Source organism: Pleurodeles waltl, chromosome 10 (assembly GCF_031143425.1).
Source record: "Pleurodeles waltl isolate 20211129_DDA chromosome 10, aPleWal1.hap1.20221129, whole genome shotgun sequence".
Lineage (NCBI taxonomy): Eukaryota > Metazoa > Chordata > Amphibia > Caudata > Salamandridae > Pleurodeles > Pleurodeles waltl.
Genome location: NC_090449.1, coordinates 858,103,718 through 858,128,558, shown reverse-complemented (window position 1 = coordinate 858,128,558; position 24,841 = coordinate 858,103,718). Strand labels below are relative to the sequence as shown.

The following is a 24,841-nucleotide window of genomic DNA, read 5'->3' as shown; positions in this document are numbered from 1 at the left end:
ATTGGTCAGCATAACAAGATTTCAATTTAACATGGTACATTGAATGAATACCTCGTCTAACCTCTAATTAGCATTGGCATGTGGGGCTTCATGCAAAGCAAATTTAGTCAACACAAATTTGGAAAACTTCTAGCTAGGACCCTATCAAAATAGCAGTTGGTACCTAAAAGGAAAAACACAATGCATAATACATTTATCCTTTCATATTTACCAAATACAATCAGCATTCAAGAAAAGTCTTCGTCCTTCAGGTACCGGATTGATCAGCATGGGGCAAGTTTCAAAGGGGCAAAGTTAAGGGCAAGCTTCCTTGCAGCGGCAAGGAGAATGGGGCAAAGTTACTGCATGGGCAAGACGGGGCAAATCAAAGTTAAAGTCTCTAGGGTGAGAATTCTTAAAGTCTCTTTCTCTCAGATAGAGAAAAGGGCATCAGGGTGTCGTCCAAAATGGAGTCTGGCATCTGGCTTCAAACTGGCATCGAGGAAAATGGCTGACTTCTCTTTGTCCAGTGGGTTTAAGTAAGAAACATTCCAAATTCTGCAGGGTCTTCCATTGGAGGGTTCATAGGTTGGCTTCAAATTGTCCAATGAAAATTGTCTTTTACTAGCGCTCATTTATGCATACACTGTCCTTGGAGCCTTGGAACACAAGTTGTAACATGGGTTGCCAATTATTTTACTATCTGTACCTTCATTGTCCGCACCTGCAGACTGACCTTGTACCAAAGGGGATGAAACCGGCCTAGTACGAATCCTTGGAGATAAGTGTATCAGTCAGCTCTACTGGAAAAATACAACTTCAAGCAAGAATATATGTTTCATTAGTTCAAGGAAAAAGCCACGCAGTTAGAATTTGAGACCAGGCAACTAGGACAAAGCCTCTACTAAATTTAAGCTAAGCAAAACAGTTTCAAACAAGAAATCATGGCATACATTTGCAATTATGACGGATTACTACATTTTCAATACTTCATGATTAATAAAGCTCGTTTACAATGATGGCGAACTACCCCGAGGGCACAATTTCCCTCGTACATTATTTTCTTTACTAAAATCACACTACATTATACGTTTTGATTACACGATATGTATGAATATATGTCGGACCTTCTTTTTCTGCGTCATCAATCCCTCCTCTGATGACTAATTATGTCATCACATCAAATCTACCCACACATTTTATTCCATTAAAATTCTGTATAGTAATTTGGCACTTCAGTCAATTCCCTTTTTCTTTTAGTCCCTTTTGATTTTTCTCTATATATTTCCACCATTTTGTTCTCCATTTTCCCTTCTCTTTTCCTTTTGTTCCTTGCTTTTAACATTTTGAAAGCTTTCCATGTTCCCCAAGAACCTAATATACAAATCAATATTATTAATATTCCCTTTACTATTTTTAGTAACAATCCGTTCCAAACGTTGCTGAGCCAATTTCCCACAGAAGCAAATCCTTTTCCAACTTTCTCCCAAACTCCTGGTTCTTTCAATTCCTTTAAATCTACACTTTCTTTAGTTAAATTTGTAAGCATCGTTTTAATTTTTCCACTGCTGTCTGGTATATATGTACAACAGTGACGTGTACCAAGCATTTTGCAAACGCCGCCATCCTTTGCTAAAAGAATGTCTAAGGCAAGCCGATTTTGAAGAGTCATAGCTCTTTCTGCAGCAAGTTCAGCATCCATCAGTATTATAGCTCCTGAAAACTTTGTCAGCATGTTATCCACAATAGTAGACAACTTTCGTATTTTTATTGAATTCAATATGACTCCTACTGAAGGAATCAATGCTCCAAATATATCTCCTACCACACCAGAAGCTGTCTCCCTTTTCTGAACATGATGTGATTCAGACAGCTTTGGAAATTTCTTTAAGTCGTCTAGTTGGTAAATCTTTGGGAACACTATTCCCAAATAACACCTCCCATACCATCCTTTAGGAAGACGATAATAGGCGTTGAGTCCACAAATGTAATATATTCCAGGAATAACTGGGTCTTGTCCATTCAGCATGAACGTCCACTTAGGTTTAAATGCATACGTATGTTTGCGTTCACTCGTTCCCACAAAAACTGTGTCATAATATGATTCAGCTCTATATATACAAAATTTCCCTACGTGAAATGTATCTAAAGCTATTTTTCCTTGTGTCTTTATTGCGGCAAAAGCATAATTATCTACAGATGTTCTTTTGTGTAATTCCCTTTCTAATTCCTCCTTCATTTCTTTCCTCCTATCATCAGTGCGGTCTAAGAAATTTATTTCTACTGGTGAAAGCAAGCATGTAAGGTTCTCTCTATGTGCGTGAGCTGTGTGAAAAGGTGACATTGGTTCGAAGAATTCCCTCATTAATTTGGCATAATAATCTCTAGCTATTTTACTCAGGTGCCCTATTATGGGGACATATGCAAAAGTAACATCATAATTAGTGTAAAAATAATGAATGTACGTTTGACCATAAAATCTGGAAGCTATTATACTACATGTAATTCCATACGTAAGAGGCATGCTATGATACGTCACCCCTTCCACCACTGAGGTAGGTATTTGTGTACACACATAACAATCTTTCGCATCCATGGTCTCAACATACTCACTCAGCAAGCGATAGAAAACGTTAGATGAAAGTTCCTTCTTATCATACAATCGTCTCTCGTCTTGCTCGAGTCTCTTCAGAGCTGTTAGTTCAGTAACGATAATAGGTTTAGAAGTAGAAGCATCATTCATCTCACTGTCATTTTTACCATGCATTCCAAGAACTATTGCTACAATGATTAGTACGCATGCGGTTATTAAACCTATACACATGTATTTACAACACTTCATTTTACGCCCCTGTGTAGTGAAGCTAGTCATGATCTGTATAGAATCAGGAAGTTGAAGACACTTTATCAAAGCGGATTTGCAGGTATTTACAAGGCTGAACGAGTTCAATGTTCACACAGTTTTCTTTAGCAGCTTTGGTCTCTTATCGGTTAGCAGCGTTGTCTCAAAATTGGTTTCAAAGTCAATCAAGTTAGCAATGTCTTAGCCGGTTGAAAAGTCAATCAGGTGATCAATGTCTTTAATCAGTAAAGTTCATGAAGTTTTATTTCTCTTGTGCCAAAATGAAGTTCTGCCTCTTCGTTCTCGAGACTGAGGGATACAAATTTGTCTGACCAATCGTTATTGGCTACGTATGCCCACTCCAGACCGGAATACCTTCTGCTCGGTATCCTTCTTCTTTTCAATTTTGCATCTCTCTTTGATTCTTTCTCACTGGTACTTTCCTCTTTGGCCAAGTCTTTCTCTGCGCTTGGTGCTGTTATTGCGTCAGACACTTCCTTTCTTTTCTCTTTCACTCTTGGCCCTTCGCTGTCGTTCAACGTTCCCCTAATTCTTAATTTTACTGGTGATATGCTTTGTCTCCTTTTTGCACTGGGTCCACTTGAGGGACCTGCAATCTCTTCTGAAGGAGTTTGAGCAGTTTCGTTCTGTTCTGCCTTGTCCCCTCCTTCTGGGGAGTCAATCAGGTTTTCCTTTTCTTTTCCTGTATCGTCTGCTTCTGGGAAAGCCCTCCTCTGATCAGGCTCTCCTACTTCTTCACCTGTTTCGAGCCCTTTGTCACTGTTACTTTCTTCAGGCTCTTTGTCACTTTCAGCTGCTTCAGGCTCTTTGTTACCTTCAGCTGCTTCAGGCTCTTTGTTACCTTCAGCTGCTTCGTCGCTTTTTGAGGCTCCTCCTTGGTCTTCCCCAAGTGAATCAGTTGCTTCGTCCTCTGAGAATATTTCTCCCTCCTCTATTTCTGCCTGTTCGCTTCTAGTTCTTTTTAGCTCTGTCTCAGCGCTTGGCACTTTGTTATCAGGTACTGGTAACTTCAGCGCTTCAACTTCCTCGTCTGTGGGACACAATACCCTCTTTGTGTGACTGGCGTGGATCCAGTTGGGAACTCCCGCACACTTCACAGCAGTGGTAGTCGTCAAAATCACTTGAAAAGGTCCTTTCCAACGGGGTTCCAAACACGACTTCCTCACGTGCTTCTTTATCACGACCCAGTCACCTGCTTTCAGGGCGTGTCCTGGACCTTGGATCGGTGGCAAGGTGGTTGCCTCCACCTGGTGAGAGAAAGAGCGAACCACATCAGCTAGACCTTTGCAGTAGTCTAACACCATATAATCTGTAATATTCAAAAGAGCATTTGCAGGAACTGCTGGAAGTCTCATGGCTCTGCCCATGAGGATCTCGTGCGGGGACAGTCCAGTCTTCTGTCAGGGGTGTTTCTCATTGACATTAGTACCAAAGGCAATGCGTCAGGCCATTTCAAGTTTGTTGATGCGCATATTTTCGCCATTCTTGATTTCAATGTGCCATTCATTTGCTCCACTAGACCTGATGCTTCAGGGCGGTAGCTACAATGCAGCTTTTGCTCTATGTTCAGTGCTGCACAAAGCAATTTTATTACTTCATTATTGAAGGGACTTCCCCTATCTGATTCTAAAGAGATCGGGAATCCAAAACGTGGTATTAGCTCTCTCAAGAGTAGTTTTGCAACTGTGAGACTGTCATTTCTGCGTGTAGGGTATGCTTCGATCCAGTGACTAAAAATGCACACAACCACCAACACATACTTCAAGCCTCCATGCACAGGCATCTCAATAAAGTCCATTTGCATCCTGCTGAAGGGACCCCCTGCTCTTCCAATGTGGCTCAAATTTACTACGGTTCCCTTCCCTGCATTCATCTGTTATCAAATGACGCAACGGTGGCAAACTGCTTCAGCAACTTGACGGAATGTGGGGTTAAACCAATCAGTTTTAAACAGTCTAATCATGGCATCCCTCCCAAGATGAGCTTGTCCATGGTAAAATCTGGCTATCTGTGTCAAAAGGCTGTTTGGAAGAACGAATTTCCCTTCACTTGAAACCCATAATTCATCTAGTCTCTTTACACATTGTGATTTGGTCCACGAGAGTTTCTCATCCTCACTGACATCATTCTGTAAGGATTTCAATTCGTCCATCGTATCTACCACCTTTAGAGCAAAGATTTTGCTTGGTTCGAGTTCTGGTTCACTTATCAAATTCCATTCATCCCTAAGCAATATACAGTTCAATGCGCAAAACCTTGCAACTTGATCCGCATATCCATTTCCCAGAGAAACATAGTCTTGTCCCTTCGAGTGTGCACTGCATTTTACCACTGCTACTTCTCCTGGTAGTTGGATGGCATGTAACAATTCTCTTATTCTTTCACCATTTTTCACTGGTGATCCTGAAGAGGTCATGAAGCCTCTCTGTGACCACAATTGTCCAAAATCATGCACTATTCCAAACCCGTACTGGCTGTCAGTGTAAATGGTAACTTTCATTAATGCAGAGAGTTGGCAAGCTCTAGTAAGGGCTACCAATTCTGCTACTTGTGCAGAGTAAACTCCTTGAAGCCAAGATGCTTCCAAAATACCTGTTACCGTACATACAGCGTACCCTGCTTTCAATATACCCAGTGCATCTCTTAAACATGAACCATCAACAAAAATAATTTGATCATTTTCTTCCAATCGGGTATCTTTGATATCAGGTCTTGGTTTGGTGCAAAATTCAGTCACCTGAAGACAGTCGTGCTCGATGTCTTCGGCGTTCTCAATTTCGGCATTTTCACTGGGAAACAAGGTTGCTGGGTTCCATGTAGTGCACCTTTTCAGCTGCACATTAGGTGATCCCAGAATTATTGTTTCGTACCTTGTGAGTCTAGCACCAGTCATGTGTTGTGTTCGAGAACGTGTCAAAAGTATCTTGACTGAGTGAGGGATCTTGACTGTTAAAGGGTGTCCCATCACTATTCCTTCACTCTGAGTGAGGCTGATACCAACTGCGGCTACGGCATGCAAGCACCCTGGCAGTGCTGCTGCGACCGGATCCAAAGTAGCTGAAAAATATGCTACTGGTCTGTTTACGCCACCATGGGCTTGGGTCAAGACAGACAAGGAACATGCATCACGTTCATGACAAAACAATGTGAAAGGCTTTGTGTAGTCAGGCATACCTAAAGCTGGAGCCCTGCACATGCATTCTTTCAATTCAATAAAAGCATCCATCTCATCTCCTTTCAGCTCAATTTCATCCAATGCATCCTTCTGGGTCAGTTTCAGTAAAGGTTTTGCTAGGGTTGAGAAATTGGGGATCCATTGGCGACAGTAGCTCACCATTCCCAAAAACTTTCTCACCTCCCTCCTCGTCTTTGGGGGACTCATTTGAAGTACACTTGTTATTCTTTCCTTCATAATTCTTCGTGACCCTTTCTCTATTTGGTGACCCAAATATTTCACTTTCTTCTGGCAGAATTGTAATTTTGAAGGAGACACCTTGTGTCCATTCCTTCCCAAATGGTTCAATAGGGCAATGGTGTCGGCTGTGCAGTCACTTTCTGTCTTGGATGCAATCAGTAAGTCGTCAATGTACTGTACTAGGGTTGACTCGAATGGCAACTCCAACGCTTCCAAATCTTTCTTTAGAATCTGATTGAAAATTGACGGTGACTCCGAAAACCCTTGAGGAATTCGACACCAACTGTAAACTCTGTCTAAGAATTTGAAACAAAAGAGAAATTGGCTGTCCTCATGAAGAGGCACCGAAAAGAATGCTTGTGACAAGTCGATGACTGAGAACCACTCAGCATCACAAGGGACTTGAAACATTATCACAGCTGGATTTGGTACTACAGGACAACATTTGATTATTATGTCATTTATTTTCCTCAAATCCTGAACAATTCGGACCTTTCCACTCGGTTTTATTAGTCCCATGATTGGTGAATTACATGGACTGCTTAACACCTCTTTCAGTACTCCCTGTTTTACAAACTCATCAATGAGTTGGGCGACTTTCATGAGGGTGTCTTGTGCCATATGGTACTGTGGGGTCTGGGGAAAGGTTACATTGGGTTTTACGGTCACTTTCACTGGTTCCACTCCTTTCACCAATCCCACCTCTTTCCCTGTCATATCCCACACTTCTTTTCCAACTGTTTCCTGTAACTCAGCAGGAATATCTGCTTCAGTGATCATTGGGTAAAGGGTAATCAGGGGATACTCTTCATCGACAGTTTCCACTTTGTCCCCTCCTACACTGTCCTCTTCTTCCCCATCACTGCTCGTCTGAATTTTAATTCCATCGTTCAAACACATAATTGAACATCCCAATTTGCACAGTAGGTCTCTCCCTAACAGTGATATCGGGCTTGAGTCACATACCACAAATTTATGTGACCCTTGGTAGTTTCCAATTCTGACTTGTACTGGATCTGTGATTGGGTTCGTCAGGTACCTATTTGCTACTCCCACTACTTGAACTGTTCTCCATGAAAGTGGCAAATTTGGTACTTCAATGCTCCTAACAGTGGAACGTGTAGCTCCTGTGTCAACCAAAAATGAAACGCGATGACCCATAACTCTTCCCTCCACATACGGACCCTTTTGATCAACTTCCAAAGATGCTGCAAGCACACAATTTCCCTACTCATCTGAACTTTCACTCTCCCATACATCGTTTATTCCATTCTCGCTGTGTAGTGGGAATTGGTGTACTGTGTCATTTTGACTCATTCCCTGACCCGTGACCTGTTGAGGAAGCATTGCTTGCTGCTGATTCATTGGTGCTAAGGGTATTTGCATTTGCTGATTAGGTACCATAGGAAACTGCTGTTGCATTGGCTGCAATTGTGCCATTTGCACACGGGGCATTTGCACCTGTTGCGGTTGCATGGGTTGTAAACCCTGCAGCTGGTTTATATTGTTTTGGAAATTTGGGTTTGGACCTCTCAGTTTCGGTCCTCTCATAGTCTGGAATGCATTGACATCATTGCTTTGCTGACCTACACCTTCCTGCACCATCATTGGGCACTCCCGTTTCCAATGCCCGACGATTCCGCACGTGTGACATGGCATCACCTTCTTCATTGCCTGTATACCATTTGGAATCATAACGGTATTCAATCAGGACCATTATTCACAAAACCTCCTCGGCCTCTGCCTCTCATCTGCGGCTGAAACACAGCGTTTCCCTGTTGCTGCTGCTGCGGCATCTGTTGTTGAAAACCTTGCAAACCTTGTAAACCTGTCTGAGCTGCTCTAAGCTGCATCACCATCACCTTTTCTTTCAATCTTTTCTGCTTTGTCTCAATCTCATCACTGCAGTATTTTGCATAATTCAACACTTCATCAATCGACTTTGACTGCCAACAAATCAAATGCGTTTTAATCATCTGGCTGATTTCGGGTCTCAAACCTTCCACAAACCTGAACACAAAATGGAGCATGTCCTTTGCCTCAATCGTTTCTGTGCCACTGTAGTTCTTAAACGCTTTCAACAACCTCTCATAATATGCGTGTATAGACTCTTTAACCTCTTGGGCGGTCCTGTCAATCCTTTGCCAATCCACATTTTTCGACGCAACCTTGGTTTTCAAGTGCTCGATCACCTTGTGGTACAAACTCATTACCGTAGGTGATGGCGCACCTGTGTCCCTATCTCTCTCTGGTTCACTCGTCGGCCAACCTACAGCCCTTTTACAATCTTCCCACAAATCTGCCGGAACCACAATTTCAAATAAAGTATTCAGGTCTTCCCAGAGACACTTCGCGAGTTTCACAAATCTATCTGTTTGTTGATACCACTCAATCGGCTTCTCTCTCAATTTGGGAAAGTCATCCGTAAAGGATTGAATATCGCACCTGTGCCATGGTACATGTACAAGTTTTCCCCCTGCTGTCTCTCTCATTGGTAACATAGTTATCAGGTCGTCATTCTGTTGTTTTTTCTCATTCCGCTCTAGAGTATTTTCTTTCTTTTTGTCCTTTTTCTTAACCCACCTGCTTTCCCACTTGTCTAAACATCTCCAGACCTGTGCACTCTGCAGTATCTCTTTAAGGTGTGTTTTCATCCCTGCGGATCTCATGTGTTCAAAATCTTTTGTCTCAAAGTCTAACCTGTAACTTCTGCTCAGGTGTTTAGTCTTACTTATATCGATCTCGTTTCTGTCTGCAATTTCTTGTAACTTCTTATGTATGCTGCTCACTTCTCTTGTAATCCTAGGGCACATGTATCTTAGTTCTTCCTCTGTGTATGATTCTAATCTGTTCAAACCCATTGTTCCCTCTACCAGTTCATCTGCCTCCATACCCAACCTTATTTTATTCAGGTATTCTTCTCCCTTCCCGCTAGATGTACTCTGTGGGGAGTTCAGGCTGTCAAACCATTGTGTTAACTGTTGCGCGTTCAGTCCCATCAGTGTAGCAGTTACATTAACTGCCACTGATGGTTTCTGTAATGTTTCAGTCTGTGAGGTTAACGGTACTAATAGTGGTGGATGTGACCTTACCACGATTGACGGAGCACAAATTGGAATTGGACTAAATTCCGACAAGGACCCAGATCCATTTGGCAGTGCCGCTATCGGAGTTGTCTCTGGAGTGGTTTCTATGCAGCTTCTCCCTGTCCCATTCTGTATCATTAACCCTTGGTCGCTTGTGCTTGAATTTGCCTGTATGTACAGTGGTACTGGTGGACCTACAGTGATAGGCAGAGATATCGCGTCTGGATTCTGATGTTCCCCGAATTCTGTGGCATGTTAATCCCCACATTGTGGTTCATCATTGCTGGCATACCTAACTGGCTTTCTATTACTCTCACTTCTTGTGTCTGCTTTTGGGGCATCGAGAACTGTGTTGATTCAGCTTGAATCAATATCGGTCTCTGATAGATTTGTCCTCCCTGTGCAATTGAATCAGAAGTCATTCCCATGTTATGCTCATCACGACAGTGCCTTTGAACCTGTGGCTGATAGTTATCAGCAGGTTTCAATGTCGGCACGTCTGGGTATATTCTCTGAATCTGTGGTATTTGTGGTGAGAAAGGCATGTCGGAGCTGCTCGGCCTCTGAGATATTCTCAAATTTGGTGTTACATTACCTTGTATTGGTTCTGGAGGGGCAGTACTAATGCTTGAGCCTTTTTCGCTTTCCACGTATGGTGGCGGGCGATCATTCAGCAATTGTATAATGAACTCCTCATCATCTGACTCGTATCCCCTTTTCGAGTTTCTATTGTTCTCTCTATCTCTGGACTGACTCCTGTTTGTCTTATAGGTGGCTTTCCTTCCTTCCGTCTCCACTTCATCAGTAATCGCTGGAAACAATTTAATCCCCTGCAATACGTCTGATCTCCAAACCTTTTGTGTGCTGTCCCATCTAGCATCCGCTAGTGTCTTTTCTACTTTTCTTATTCTTGTCTCAAATTTCTTTTGTTGTTGGTTTCTAGCTATTAGCTCCCAAATTGCTAGTGCCTCAAACTGTGCTGGTCTTGGAGGTACTTTCATGTCGTATAGCGCAAATCTCAGATTTTCTAAAACTCTTAGATTAAACAACCCGTGGATAGGGAACGCTACACTTCCATGTTTCTCTGTTAATTTGCACCATTGTGTTAACCAAAGACATGGTGCTACACCCTTTTCTTCAATGACAATGTAAGCTGTGTACCCTCAGGCGGTGTTTCTTCTCCTACATTTGCTTTAATATAAACATCTCCCCTCATGGCACTCTTAAATGCTTTGAAAAATTTCATCTTTCCGTCTTTTGTTTTTCTAAAATATGTAATCAATAAGCGACTTTAATTCCCGGAATACTCTTCGCTTGCCTTTCCCCTTCTAATTGCGCCTCACGGACTGCGTCCAATCCGTGCGCGACCCTTCTCACCAACCGACCTATCCCAGCGCGGCTCCTAGTGACGTCACACTCACACACTGCGGCTGACAAAGTCCCGCGGCTTGTCCTCTTTTCATTCGGCTTCACTCATAAACTAATTCCTGCAATATAACGCGAGCACTTAACCAAAAGAATAAAACAGATCTGTCGGTTTACTACAGGAAAGGTAATACAATCGCTTCAGAAACCTTAGGCATTTTTCACTAGCCTCGGCAGTTATTCCATCTTTCTCGGTTTCCCACTTTCGCAAGCAAAATTTGACCTGCAAACTTTACTCTCAACTGATCAATGAACTATTCTAGTGCACTTTAGAATTCGTCAAATCTCAAAGTCGAAGTTTTCTTTCACTCCGCAACATTCATACCGACTTGTTGACCACGCCCGATCAACCTATTAAACCTGACCAGATCACAACATCAAACAAGTGTCACATACACTTTTCAACATACTCCGGAGTCTCTTGACCTCGCAGGGCCCGTCTCAACATCAACAACCATGTGGACAATTTTTCTGCTCAAAGCGCTACACACACATGAAGTTCGACGACTTCCCTACTCTCACGCCTTTGGAGTAACACTCCTCTAATATCTTTTAACCCCTTAAATCCTCACAAACTTCTCAATTAGTCTGCGGCAATAAGCTGTGCAAGCGCAAAACCCTAACTTCACTCATACCGTCACTAGAAACGCCGAGACCATTCTCATACCTCCATGTTCCTCATTCGCAAACTCCGAGATTCCGGGAAAGTCATTGGGGGACTTAGGGCATCATCATCCCTCCAACTTGTTTTATCAAAGAAAATTCTAACTTGACTCTGTCTATTGTTCGGATGGGGTCCCAAAGGGCTAAACCATCAATCTCTGCTACCATCTACTGATAACGCGTCCAGCCCTTATAAATTACCTGTACCTGGACACGTTGGAGGTCGGTGAATCTTTTAACCGAGTCGGGCTCTCCTCATCCTAAAATAGTCGAGTCACTCAGATCAATAATCAATAACTATTGCAATCGGTAATCAATACTCAATTATTAGATCACTATAGCACATCAGAAATCAGTAACAGTTGGTATTTCGGCGCACCATGACCTTTCAGTCATGAATAACCACACCAGTTTATTAAAAGTTAGTGAATTTATTTCCCTATATTAACAAAGCTAACACGATATATATAAGTCTCAAAACCAAATGATATATGTATATGAACATTACTGGCTGTCCATAACGGTGGAAGAAACGCAATCTACGCAAAATCTGGATGATGATACACTCAGTTATCGCAATGCAAATCACTAATATGACTAACTGTATTTGACTAATTTCATACATTGGTCAGCATAACAAGATTTCAATTTAACATGGTACATTGAATGAATACCTCGACTAACCTCTAATTAGCATTGGCATGTGGGGCTTCATGCAAAACGAATTTAGTCAACACAAATTTGGAAAACTTCTAGCTAGGACCCTATCAAAATAGCAGTTGGTACCTAAAAGGAGAAACACAATGCATAATACATTTATCCTTTCATATTTACCAAATACAATCAGCATTCAAGAAAAGTCTTCGTCCTTCAGGTACCGGATTGATCAGCATGGGGCAAGTTTCAAAGGGGCAAAGTTAAGGGCAAGCTTCCTTGCAGCGGCAAGGAGAATGGGGCAAAGTTACTGCATGGGCAAGACGGGGCAAATCAAAGTTAAAGTCTCTAGGGTGAGAATTCTTAAAGTCTCTTTCTCTCAGATAGAGAAAAGGGCATCAGGGTGTCGTCCAAAATGGAGCCTGGCATCTGGCTTCAAACTGGCATCGAGGAAAATGGCTGACTTCTCTTTGTCCAGTGGGTTTAAGTAAGAAACATTCCAAATTCTGCAGGGTCTTCCATTGGAGGGTTCATAGGTTGGCTTCAAATTGTCCAATGAAAATTGTCTTTTACTAGCGCTCATTTATGCATACACTGTCCTTGGAGCCTTGGAACACAAGTTGTAACATGGGTTGCCAATTATTTTACTATCTCTACCTTCATTGTCCGCACCTGCAGACTGACCTTGTATCAAAGGGGATGAAACCGGCCTAGTACGAAACCTTGGAGATAAGTGTATCAGTCAGCTCTACTGGAAAAATACAACTTCAAGCAAGAATATATGTTTCATTAGTTCAAGGAAAAAGCCACGCAGTTAGAATTTGAGACCAGGCAACTAGGCCAACGCCTCTACTAAATTTAAGCTAAGCAAAACAGTTTCAAACAAGAAATCATGGCATACATTTGCAATTATGACGGATTACTACATTTTCAATACTTCATGATTAATAAAGCTCGTTTACAATGATGGCGAACTACCCCGAGGGCACAATTTCCCTCGTACATTATTTTCTTTACTAAAATCACACTACTTTATACGTTTTGATTACACGATATGTATGAATATATGTCGGACCTTCTTTTTCTGCGTCATCCAAAGCTAATTTAATATATCACAATATTACATTAGGTGCCAATTTTGCCTTTCACGTTGATAGTACCTGCCATATACAGGTCATTTATAGTTTCCAAAGTCCTGGTGAGGAGAATCACATTTATAAAAAAAATCCCTTTCCGCATTTCACATTTAATACAGAAGCACAATAAATACACGATCAATGCATGCCTCCTTGCCATCCAATATTTGCAGCATAGCATAATGTACTGCAAGCACTTAAAGGCTAGATATTTCATAATTATTCGATTTCAGATATTGATTGTCATCTATCATGTATATTAACTGGTCAGAGGGAAGACTGCAAGAAGTCAGCAAATAGAGGAACTCTCTGGTAGAACATCTCAGCTAACAATATCGTTTCTGTTAACATTCCCTGTTTACTTTGCAGATGTTGCAAACCTTATGTGAATTAAACAAAATTTTCAAAAGGAAAGCATAGTAGTTATACTTTTTGTGGGTTTTGTCGGTTTATTAGCTGGATGTGTTGTAACCACTCTTGAACTTTTGTAGATTCTTCGGATGGCAAGTAGCGTTGAAGATGAAACAAAGTACATTGAACTTATGATTGTGAATGATCATCTGATGGTAAGATATTCCTACGACATATTTCATAGAATGCAGCAAGTTATGATTGCTCCTCTTGATTTTACATGACCTCCCCTTTGAAACTACATCTCCTCTGGTATATATGAAACAGTGCCATTTTGTAGAATGAACAAGCCATGCAGTTATTTTAGTCTTTTCTTTGTAGACGTTATCCGTCAACAATTTGGCCCATAGTTAGAGAGTTTTTTTTATATTAAAGTCACTTTTTAAATTCTTACCTGGGTGAAATTTTGCGAGGTGTAATGCCATTCTGTGTCAGGATTTCATGTAAGAAAAACACAACAAATCCAAGAGACCAGGGTACTGGACCCAAAGGAGCGACAGAAAGCAGCAACACGTGCACAATGTAGGAAAGCGAGTTTGAGTAATTTGACAGGCAAGTAAACCCACCAACTCACACTGTGGTCAGGCAAGGGACTATCAGCCGAAATATCAACAAATCGTTGACTGAGAATCACAAATCTCTATCCAATAAATGTTGAAAATACCAACTGACAATTTAAAAAAAAAATCACAGTGACAATTTACCACTTGAGAACACCAAATATAGTGTGGCTTGGCATGGAGGAAAGGATTATTGCTGTTGGTGTCAGTCACTGCATCATTGCATAGATTCTCAAAAGGTGGTACAGCATGAGTTCTTGTGCAAAGGAGAAATTGGTTGCCCGACAAAAGAAGCAGGTGGATCAGAACGAGGGCTTTCCATCAAACAGCCTCAGTACAAATGGAGGAGAAAATAGCATCCTTCAGCCTGAGTTACTTTCTAGAAGTTCTATCAGTCACTCAGCACTAGCTACCATGTCAGTGATTCTAACCCTCCTTTTAAATTTCGGTTAAGCAAGTGTGATCTGCATACAATCATTAGCGCTATAATTTTTATGGAAAGTAAACACATCCATTCCCTGCCTATCCTGTAATTTAAGCAGTTAATCATGAACAAGCACACATGAGATGATGGAAATGCATTTTAGAAGTTTAATATACAGAGAAAAGAGACAAAACAATGTGAGCACAGTGTGTGCATGAGATATACTACTGGCATCACTGCAACAATTGTGATTCGATCCTAGTTTAAACGCAACATGCATTATAATGTAATACATATTAAAGTCATGCCACTCTGACAAAACACTAAGCATTGCCTTTCTCCGCGGAGGTCTCTCCACACAGGAAGAGAAAGGTACAGCTGACTCGTAACACTAGGGGTCAAACATGGGGATGACAGCAGGCCAACATTCATGTCCAGTCAACTCGATCAGCCAACAGTGGCTCAGTGTACTAATGTTATACACAGACCAGAACAGTCAGCAATGTCCATTTACAACTCAGCACAAACACAGGAACCTGTGTATACACTTCTCCTTCCTCTGAGACAAAATAGAAAGAGCTCCCATTAATGCAAAGGCAACAAGTGGTGATGTTGTGTGCCACAGGTATGCCCACACATGGTCCTGTGCTCACTGTGCTATAGGACTCAAGCTGCACCATACTCACAAGGCCGAAGTAGGTGGAAGCGTGTGTGGTGCTGCTTGTGTTTCCTTCAGAAGGAGCCTAACCTGGCAGTTTGGGATGGACAGCTAGCATGAGGAGGAAGGTCAGTACACATTTCCAGGCTCTGTCTAGAGAGGAATGGTAGGTGAAAACTGATGGATTGAAATGCAGCCCGAGCGATCGTCAGTAGCTGAGATTACTTCAAGAATTCCACCCATCACCACGTGATTTGTTGTAGTTAACACCATGAGTGGGATGGCTATGCGCAGACATTATGCCCCCTAATGAGGAAAGTTACAAGTGCAGCTGAAGGTCATTTCTGCACGTATGTTACGATAGGCAAGTGGTTCAATAGCGAGCCAAGAGACCTCATGGGGTATATTTGCTAAGGTTTGAATGGATGTTTCAAAGGGTCTGGCACAGTTTACGGATACATTGAAGGAGCTTCCAACAGTCCATGTATTCACTGGCTGCGGAAAGGGAAGAGTCCTCCATCCTAATTAGCATTTCAGTTATGCATGGTGGATGATGCTCCAGGAGTTGCAGTGATGAGGGAGAAGATGGTGAAGGAAAAGCTGGTAGAAGATCTAGAGTAGGGAGCAGAAGGAAAGGCAAGGTAGTATTTGTTGTTTTTGGCACATTACACGTGCCAAAACATTTAATTGAGTTTGTTAACCCCCGCACTACCTCCCTGGTGCAGGTCACCCCCAGGGGCTAAATTTTATTTTATTTTTTTTAAAGAAAAAAAAATGGACAGGGGGTCGCCCATGGGGGCAATATTTTTTTTAGTTGTTGTAGGTTTTCCCTTGGGGCCCTTTTGGACCCCAAGGAAACCATACAACAACTAAAAAAATATAGATCTATATATATAGATATATCTATGTAGATATATCTATCTACATGGATATATCTATAGATATATCTATAGATATATATAGATATATGTATATATATATAGATCTATCTATAGATATATCTATGTAGATATATATATATATAGAGATAGATCTATATATATATATATATATATATATATATATATATATATATATATATATATATATATATATATCTTCAAACAAAGATGGTCTAAAGGTTGCTTGGTGGTGCACTCCAGTGCCGGTGCCAGTGACGGAGAGGACCAATCTCGAAGAATACAATTCACCAAAAGTATTCACTGCACTCCATGAAGTTTCAATAGTGCCTATTTATTGATGCCAAAGTAACAACCACCAACGCGTTTCAACTCCCCAAGGAGTCTTGTTCACAGTGAGTGAGTCCCTTTTCCCTTTTGCTATTTATACCCCATAGTGCTTCATTATTTACAATGCATCCTGGATAATGTAGTTTCCAATTTAAAAAAAAAAAAACATTTTTGTAATTTTTCTAATTTTAAATACAATTACTAAAAATAAAAATAAAAAATAAAAAATAAAATAAGAATACAAATAGCCATAACAAATACATACGGTAGTGCTAATAAAAAGTCACATTCCTCCTAATATAATACTTATTGCATGTGCTCACCTCTAGAGTGCCTCTTCATTCAGTTTCTAATTCATAACTTCATCCTATTTATATGTACCACTGATCATTTACTATATTGTATTACACAAAGAAGCTGTATATGAGTGACACAAATTTCCTTATAATATCTATTCCATTTTTCATATATATATTTAGAGATGGTATCACTGTAATGTTCCAGCATTTCTAATTAAGACATACCCATATGTCGTTGATGACCTTGAGAGATTTAATAAATTATCTGTTAAGTTCTACTCTCTCGAACCTAGGTAAACACATATCAATTTTCTCCAATGTAATACTTATCATTATTCGACTAGGATGTCAAATGCTTCTCATACTATTTTGTCAGTGGTACATATAAATAGGATGAAGTTATGAATTAGAAACTGAATGAAGAGGCACTCTAGAGGTGAGCACACGCAATAAGTATTATATTAGGAGGAATGTGACTTTTTATTAGCACTACCGTATGTATTTGTTATGGCTATTTGTATTCTTATTTTATTTTTAATTTTTAATTTTTATTTTTAGTAATTGTATTTAAAATTAGAAAAATTACAAAAATGTGTTGTTTTTTTTTAATTGGAAACTACATTATCCAGGATGCATTGTAAATAATGAAGCACTATGGGGTATAAATAGCAAAAGGGAAAAGGGACTCACTCACTGTGACCAAGACTCCTTGGGGAGTTGAAACGCGTTGGTGGTTGTTACTTTGGCATCAATAAATAGGCACTATTGAAACTTCATGGAGTGCAGTGAATACTTTTGGTGAATGATATATATATATATATATATATATCACTTTTGTCAATACGTGTGTGGTTTCCCTGGGGGCTGCGAATGGCCCCCAGGAAAACCAGACCCACATAAGTGATATATATATATATATATATATATATATATATATATATATATATATATTTTGCCACCAGTTGTCTTGCAGTTGCAGCTTGCGTCTTCAAAGCAATGCACATACTTCAACTGACGCTTTTCAACTGTAGCTTTGAGGCAGCAATAAAAAAGTCAAGTAAGTATTGTGATTATGTTTCTGCTACAAAAGGGTCAGACTTGTCTAGTGGCAGTTTTAGTGCCATAAAGAAGCGCAGAAGGTTTATATGCCTACTGCAAAGATCAAATCTGTATTTTATGTGAATAGCTGAGTACATTAGTAAAGTCAGCCATTACCTGCGCTATAATACAAATGAAATGTATGTGCGGGGTGGAGGGCGGCTATGGAGAGATGAAGGGCACTTTTGCTGGGTGGTAATGAGGGAATCCGAGGAGGAGGGAGTGGGAGCACCAATAATGATTGTTGGACTGGGCGCAGGAGGTGCTAAAGACTGTGACGAATGGTATGTGACAAGGTGTTTTTTGAGTGTCTTGAAAGAACGTGCTGATTGAGGGAAGAAGTGCTGGTAAGGTGGCCTCCACTGTTGCACGTATCTCACACACACCATCGATTTTGTGACTGTCTACGTAGGCTAGTGTTTTAGAGCAACAGTTTAGCCAATAGCAGAGATGGCACCTTGATGGATGACTGCTGCCGTCACTTGGGTTATAGAGGACAGCTCTGACATAGAATCAGAGACTGAGACATCAGATACTGAGACAGCATCTGAGGGATAGGACAATGGCGCAGACTCTGGGAGTGATTTTTCAGTCGGTGGAGTCCCATTCGATAACTCCTCTTCCAGTAAATTATGAGGGAGGTGATGAGGACAGTCCTGCTGTCCCTTCGCAAGCAGTCAGTGCATGGGGTAATAGTGGGTTAGCCCAACCCAGAGAGCAGGTGAATGCGGCGGCAAGCATAGAGAGAGAGTGCTCTCTTGGGAGCTCCCCAATTTAGTTCAGCCCCAAATTCCACCGCCCAAATCGTATTGTGGAGACATCAAAATTATCTATCGCAAAACAAACTGGTTTTGTAAGGTAGGCACTTGTGTTTTTGGTCCTGGGTTCGGCAGCCATATAGAGAAACACACTAAACCAAACATTTCTGGAAACTAGACATTCGGGGGAGTCCACAGAGGTGTGACTTGTGTGGATTCCCCAAAGTTTTCTTACCCAGAATACGCGGCAAAGCTGAAATGTTGAATAAAAACTCTATTTTTCTCGCATTTCTGTCACACAAACTACAGGAATATTCTGGGATCCACAAAATTCCTACCACCCAGTGATTCCTCACCTGTCCTGATAAAAACACTACCCCACTTGAGTGCCTACACCAGGTGCCTGCGTCAGGAATGGATCACCCCAGGGTCAACAGCTGCCTCATCTAAGGACCAACATTGACCGTTGTCTGATCTATTCCTGTCGCGGGCACCAGGCCTACCCACACAAGTGAGGTACCATTTTTATCGGGAGACTTGGGGGAACGCTGGGTGGAAGGAAATTTGTGGCTCCTCTCAGATTCCAGAACTTTCGGTCACCGAAATGTGAGGAAAATGTGTTTTGTTAGCCAAATTGTGAGGTTTGCAAAGGATTCTGGGTAACAGAGCCTGGTCAGATCCCCACAAGTCACCCCATCTTGGATTCCCCTAGGTCTCTAGTTTTAAAAAATGCACAGGTTTGGTAGGTTTCCCTAGGTGCCGGTCTGAGCTACAGGCCAAAATCTACAGGTAGGCACTTTGCAAAAAACACCTCTGTTTTCTGTGAAAAAATTTGATGTGTCCACGTTGTGTTTTGGGCCATTTCCATTCGTGAGCACTAGGCCTACCCATGCAAGTGAGGTACCATTTGTATTGGGAGACTTGGGGGAATGCTGGGTGGAAAGAAATTTGTGACTCCTCTCAGATTCCAGAACTTTCTGTCACCGAAATGTGAAGAAAATGTGTTTTTTTAGCCAAATTTTGAGGTTTGCAAAGGATTCTGGATAACAGAACCTGGTCAGAGCCCCACAAGTCACCCCATCTTGGATTCTCCTAGGTCTCTAGTTTTCACAAATGCACAGGTTTGGTAGGTTTCCCTAGGTGCCGGCTGAGCTAGAGGCCAAAATCTACAGGTAGGCACTCTGCAAAAAACACCTCTGTTTTCTGTCAAAAAATGGGATGTGTCCACAATGTGTTTTGGGCCATTTCCATTTGTGGGCACTAGGCCTACCCATGCAAGTGAGGTACCATTTGTATCGGGAGACTTGGGGGAACGCTGGGTGGAAAGAAATTTGTTACTCCTCTCAGATTCCAGAACTTTCTGTCACCGAAATGTGAAGGAAATGTGTTTGTTTAGCCAAATTTTGAGGTTTGCAAAGGATTCTGGATAACAGAACCTGGTCAGAGCCCCACAAGTCACCCCATCTTGGATTCCCCTAGGTCTCTAGTTTTCAAAAATGCACAGGTTTGGTAGGTTTCCCTAGGTGCCGGGTGAGCTAAAGGCCAAAATCTACAGGTAGGCACTTTGCAAAAAACACCTCTCTTTTCTGTGAAAAAATGTGATGTGTCCACGTTGTGTTTTGGGCCATTTCCATTCGTAGGCGCTAGGCCTAACAACGCAAGTGAGGTACCATTTTTATCGGGAGACTTGGGGGAACGCTGGGTGGAAGGAAATTTGTGGCTCCTCTCAGATTCCAGAACTTTCTGTCACCGAAATGTGAGGAAAATTTGTTTTTTTAGCCACATTTTGAGGTTTGCAAAGGATTCTGGGTAACAGAACCTGGTCAGAGCCCCACAAGCCACCCCATCTTGGATTCCCCTAGGTCTCTAGTTTTCAAAAATGCACAGGTTTGGTAGGTTTCCCTAGGTGCCGGCTGAGCTAGAGGCCAAAATCTACAGGTAGGCACTTTGCAAAAAACACCTCTGTTTTCTGTGAAAAAATGTGATGTGTCCACGTTGTGTTTTGGGCCATTTCCATTTGTGGGCGCTAGGCCTACCCACGCAAGTGAGCTACCATTTTTATCGGGAGACTTGGGGGAACGCTGGGTGGAAATAAATTTGTGGCTCCTCTCAGATTCCAGAACTTTCTGTCACTGAAATGTGAGGAAAAGTGTTTTTTTGGCCAAATTTTGAGGTTTGCAAAGGATTCTGGGTAACAGAACCTGGTCAGAGCACCACAAGTCACCCCATCTTGGATTCCCCTAGGTCTCTAGTTTTCAAAAATACACAGGTTTGGTAGATTTCCCTAGGTGCCGGCTGAGCTAGAGGCCAAAATCTACAGGTAGGCACTCTGCAAAAAACACCTCTGTTTTCTGTCAAAAAATGGGATGTGTCCACGTTGTGTTTTGGGGCATTTCCTGTCGTGGGCGCTAGGCCTACCCACACAAGTGAGGTATCAATTTTATTGGGAGACTTGGGGGAACGCTGGGTGGAAGGAAATTTGTTGCTCCTCTCAGATTCCCGAACTTTCTGTCACCGAAATGTGAGGAAAATGTGTTTTTTTAGCCAAATTGTGAGGTTTGCAAATGATTCTGGGTAACAGAACCTGGTCAGAGCACCACAAGTCACCTCATCTTGGATTCCCCTAGGTGTATAGTTTTCAAAAATGCCTAGGTTTGCTAGGTTTCCCTAGGTGCCGGCTGAGCTAGAGGCCAAAATCTACAGCTAGGCACTTTGCAAAAAACACGTCAGATTTCAATGTAAAAATGTGATGTGTCCATGTTGCATTTCCTGTTGCGAGCATTAGGCCTACCCACGCAAGTGAGGTACCATTTTTATCGGGAGACTTGGGGGAACACAGAATAGCAAAACAAGTGTTATTGCCCCTTGTCTTTCTCTACATTTTTTCCTTCCAAATGTAAGACAGTGTGTAAAAAAGACGTCTATTTGAGAAATGGCCTGTAATTCACATGCTAGTATGGGCACTCCGGAATTCAGAGATGTGCAAATAACCACTGCTTCTCAACACCTTATCTTATGCCCATTTTGGAAATACAAAGGTTTACTTGATACCTATTTTTCACTCTTTATATTTCAGCAAATGAATTGCTGTATACCCGATATAGAATGAAAACCCATTGCAAGGTGCAGCTCATTTATTGGCTCTGGGTAAATAGGGATCTTGATGAACCTACAAGCCTTATATTTCCTCGCAACCGGAAGAGTCCAGCACACGTAACGGTATATTGCTTTAAAAAATCTGACATTGCAGGAAAAAGTTACAGAGTAAAACGTGGAGGAAAATGGCTGTTTTTTTCAGCTCACTTTCAATATTTTTTTATTTCAGCTGTTATTTTATGTAGGAAAACCTTGTAGGATCTACACAAATGACCCCTTGCTGAATTCAGAATTTTGTCTACTTTTCAGAAATGGTTAGCTTTCTGGGATCCAGCATTGGTTTCACACCATTCCTGTCACTAACTGGAAGGAGGCTGAAAGCACCAAAAACAGTAAAATGGGGTATGTCCCAGTAAAATGCCAAAATTGTGTTGAAAAATGTGGTTTTCTGATTCAAGTCTGCCCGTTCCTGAAAGGTGGGAAGATGGTGATTTTAGCACCAGAAACCCTTTGTTGATGCCATTTTCAGGGAAAAAACCACAAGCCTTCTTCGGCAGCCCTTTTTTCCAGTTTTAAAAAAAAAAAATGAAATTTTCACTGTATTTTGGCTAATTTCTTGGTCTCCTCCAGGGGAAACCACAAACCCTGGGTACCATTAGAATCCCTAGGATGTTGGAAAAAAAGGACGCAAATTTGACGTGGATAGCTTATGTGGACAAAAAGTTATGAAGGCCTAAGCGCAAACTACCCCAAATAGCCAAAAAAGGGCTCAGCACTGGGGGGGGGGGGGGGGGGGGGTGCGGGGAAAGGCCCAGCAGCTATGTCATCATTGAATATTATTAATAAGCAGGAACACTGCTGGAGATTCTTACACCTTTTGTGTAGTTATTATATATAATTTCTTGCCCAGTACTTATCTCAAAAATGGTTGTTGGTGACATCCCTCTTGCACTCTCCTCCTTCAGCTGTTCAAGTGACATCTGGGCGATCTTGTATTGGATGGGAAGGGGGCATTTTCATCAGTATCTTGAGTCTATAAAGAAGCCTTATCTTTTTTACAAATTTGTGCAGAATAAAGCAGCAAGCTATTATCTTGTCAAATGTTTCTGGTGAATAATACTGTGTGCCCCCATTTTTAGGAATCACACACAATCTGCCTTTCTGCAGACCCAAGGAAGACTTCACCACTGACTGTATTTTTCTGTGTCATATTTTATCCAGCGCTTAATTTGTAAATAAAAACATGCCAGTGCTCAAAGTCTTCCTCTTAAACCCGCAGCTTCTGCAATTAAATATGGGAACACGGAATACTGAGGCACCGTAATCGTGAACCCATCTTGGGCCTCTTCAATCCATTTAAAGCCATTCCCTGCCCCTTCAGCTAACTTTTGCAGCTTTCTGCTTTCTCCTATTCTGACACTTTTTCGTTTTTCTCTTCCTCCGTCTTTCCCATATGTGTCTTTTTCTCACAGCAAATACTTGGCACAGAAGAATAAGCACCGGCCCTCAAAAATAAGTGCCGGTGCTCAGCCCCAGAAACAACAAGCACAAATTAAGCACTGGTTTTATCTTTACTCCCTTGCTGACTTTAGATAAGTGTATGGTGTTAAGATCCAGGGCAGGCTTTCATATGCACTGCTACGTATAAGACTTTTACTTATTTAGCAAAATGTTGATGTTGATATACATTATTGGGATAAGTGGGTGAGTACTTGCTACTTACCTAAAGCCATCTTTCCTCCTGCAAGACGGTCATTCAATGTGCTATCTGTAAACATTTTCTAATATTGAACACTGCCAGGGCAGAATACAGCAAGGTCTATAATTTTGTGTTCTGCTCACTATAGCATTGATAGATGGAAGAGTTAAGGGAATTCTTCTACAGGGGTTCATAGTTGCAGCTTCACTTGTGCTCTGCCATTAGATGTATTGTTCAAAGTGGGTGGTATTTTGATTTTTGGCTACTCCACTGCTTATAAGCTACCTAACAAAGAAAGGAACCCTCATGAAAAATGCTTAAACCTGACCTATTTGAGCATTAGTCATCCTTCCTGCCAAGATCCACTTGGAGCATAATCAGCACCCTGGAATATTTGAGCAGAATACTAATGTTTGGAAAGACACAGGACTATCTCTCTCTATGGGCCAGATGTAGGAAACTCCCAAATTGCGACTTGCAATTTGCGAGTCCCTGCGACTCGCAAATTGCAAGTCGCAATTTGGGATGCAGAAAGGTGTCTCAGACACCTTCTGCGAGTCGCTATGGGGTCGCAAAGACCCACCTCATTAATATTAATGAGGTGGGTCGCAATTTGCGACCCCATAGCGACTCAGGGCACTCACTGGGATGGAGGCCTGCTGGGAACAGCAGACCTCCATGTCCGTGACTGCTTTTAAATAAAGCAGTCTTTTTTTTTTCAAAGTGTAGCCCGTTTTCCTTAAAGGAAAACGAGCTGCACTTAGAAGAAAAAAAAACGAAAATATTTTTGGGTCCAGTCACAAAGGGGAAGGGGTCCCATGGGGACCCCTTCCCGTTTGCGAGTGGGTTACCATCCACTTCAAGTGGATGGTAACTGCGAGTCCATTTGCGACCGCTGCATACCACTGCGACTCGCAAATAGGAAGGGAACACCCCTTCCTATTTGCGACTCGGAAATGCATTTTGCGAGTCGGTTCCGACTCGCAAAATGCATTTCTACATACCAGATGGGGTTTAGCGACTTGCAAACGGCGTTTTTCGCCGTTTGCGAGTCGCTAAACCTTTCCTACATCTGGCCCTTAGTCTCTGTCTCTGGCAGGAGCCACTGTGTAGCTGTGTTTCAGGACAACGTTCCATTGAAAAGACGTCTTTTTGATTAAGTTGTAACTACTCCCCATGCACGCAAATTGTCACTCGCTTATCATTTAGAGCTAAGGTACAGTATGCCAATTTTTGTGTAGTTCAACGAAGGTGAAAAAAGATAAAGCGGGGAGGGGCAAAACGATGTTTTCCCATTTTAGAGGCGATAAGATATTTTACTCACCACTACAGTAGAAATTGCTGAAAGGAATTACACCATACTTAGCATAGCTGTAGACATACTTAGC

At 41.7% G+C, this 24,841-nt stretch overlaps 1 protein-coding gene across 2 annotated transcripts in view; it reads left to right on the top strand.

The window, feature by feature from the left end:
- ADAM22 (ADAM metallopeptidase domain 22) overlaps positions 1 to 24,841 on the top strand; it is a 1,118,190-nt gene that overhangs the window by 664,060 nt on the left and 429,289 nt on the right. For both annotated transcript variants that reach the window (XM_069211564.1, XM_069211563.1), the window contains exon 9: positions 13,713 to 13,787. In XM_069211564.1, the coding sequence (XP_069067665.1) occupies positions 13,713 to 13,787 (75 nt within the window). The remainder of the gene's footprint in view (positions 1 to 13,712; positions 13,788 to 24,841) is intronic.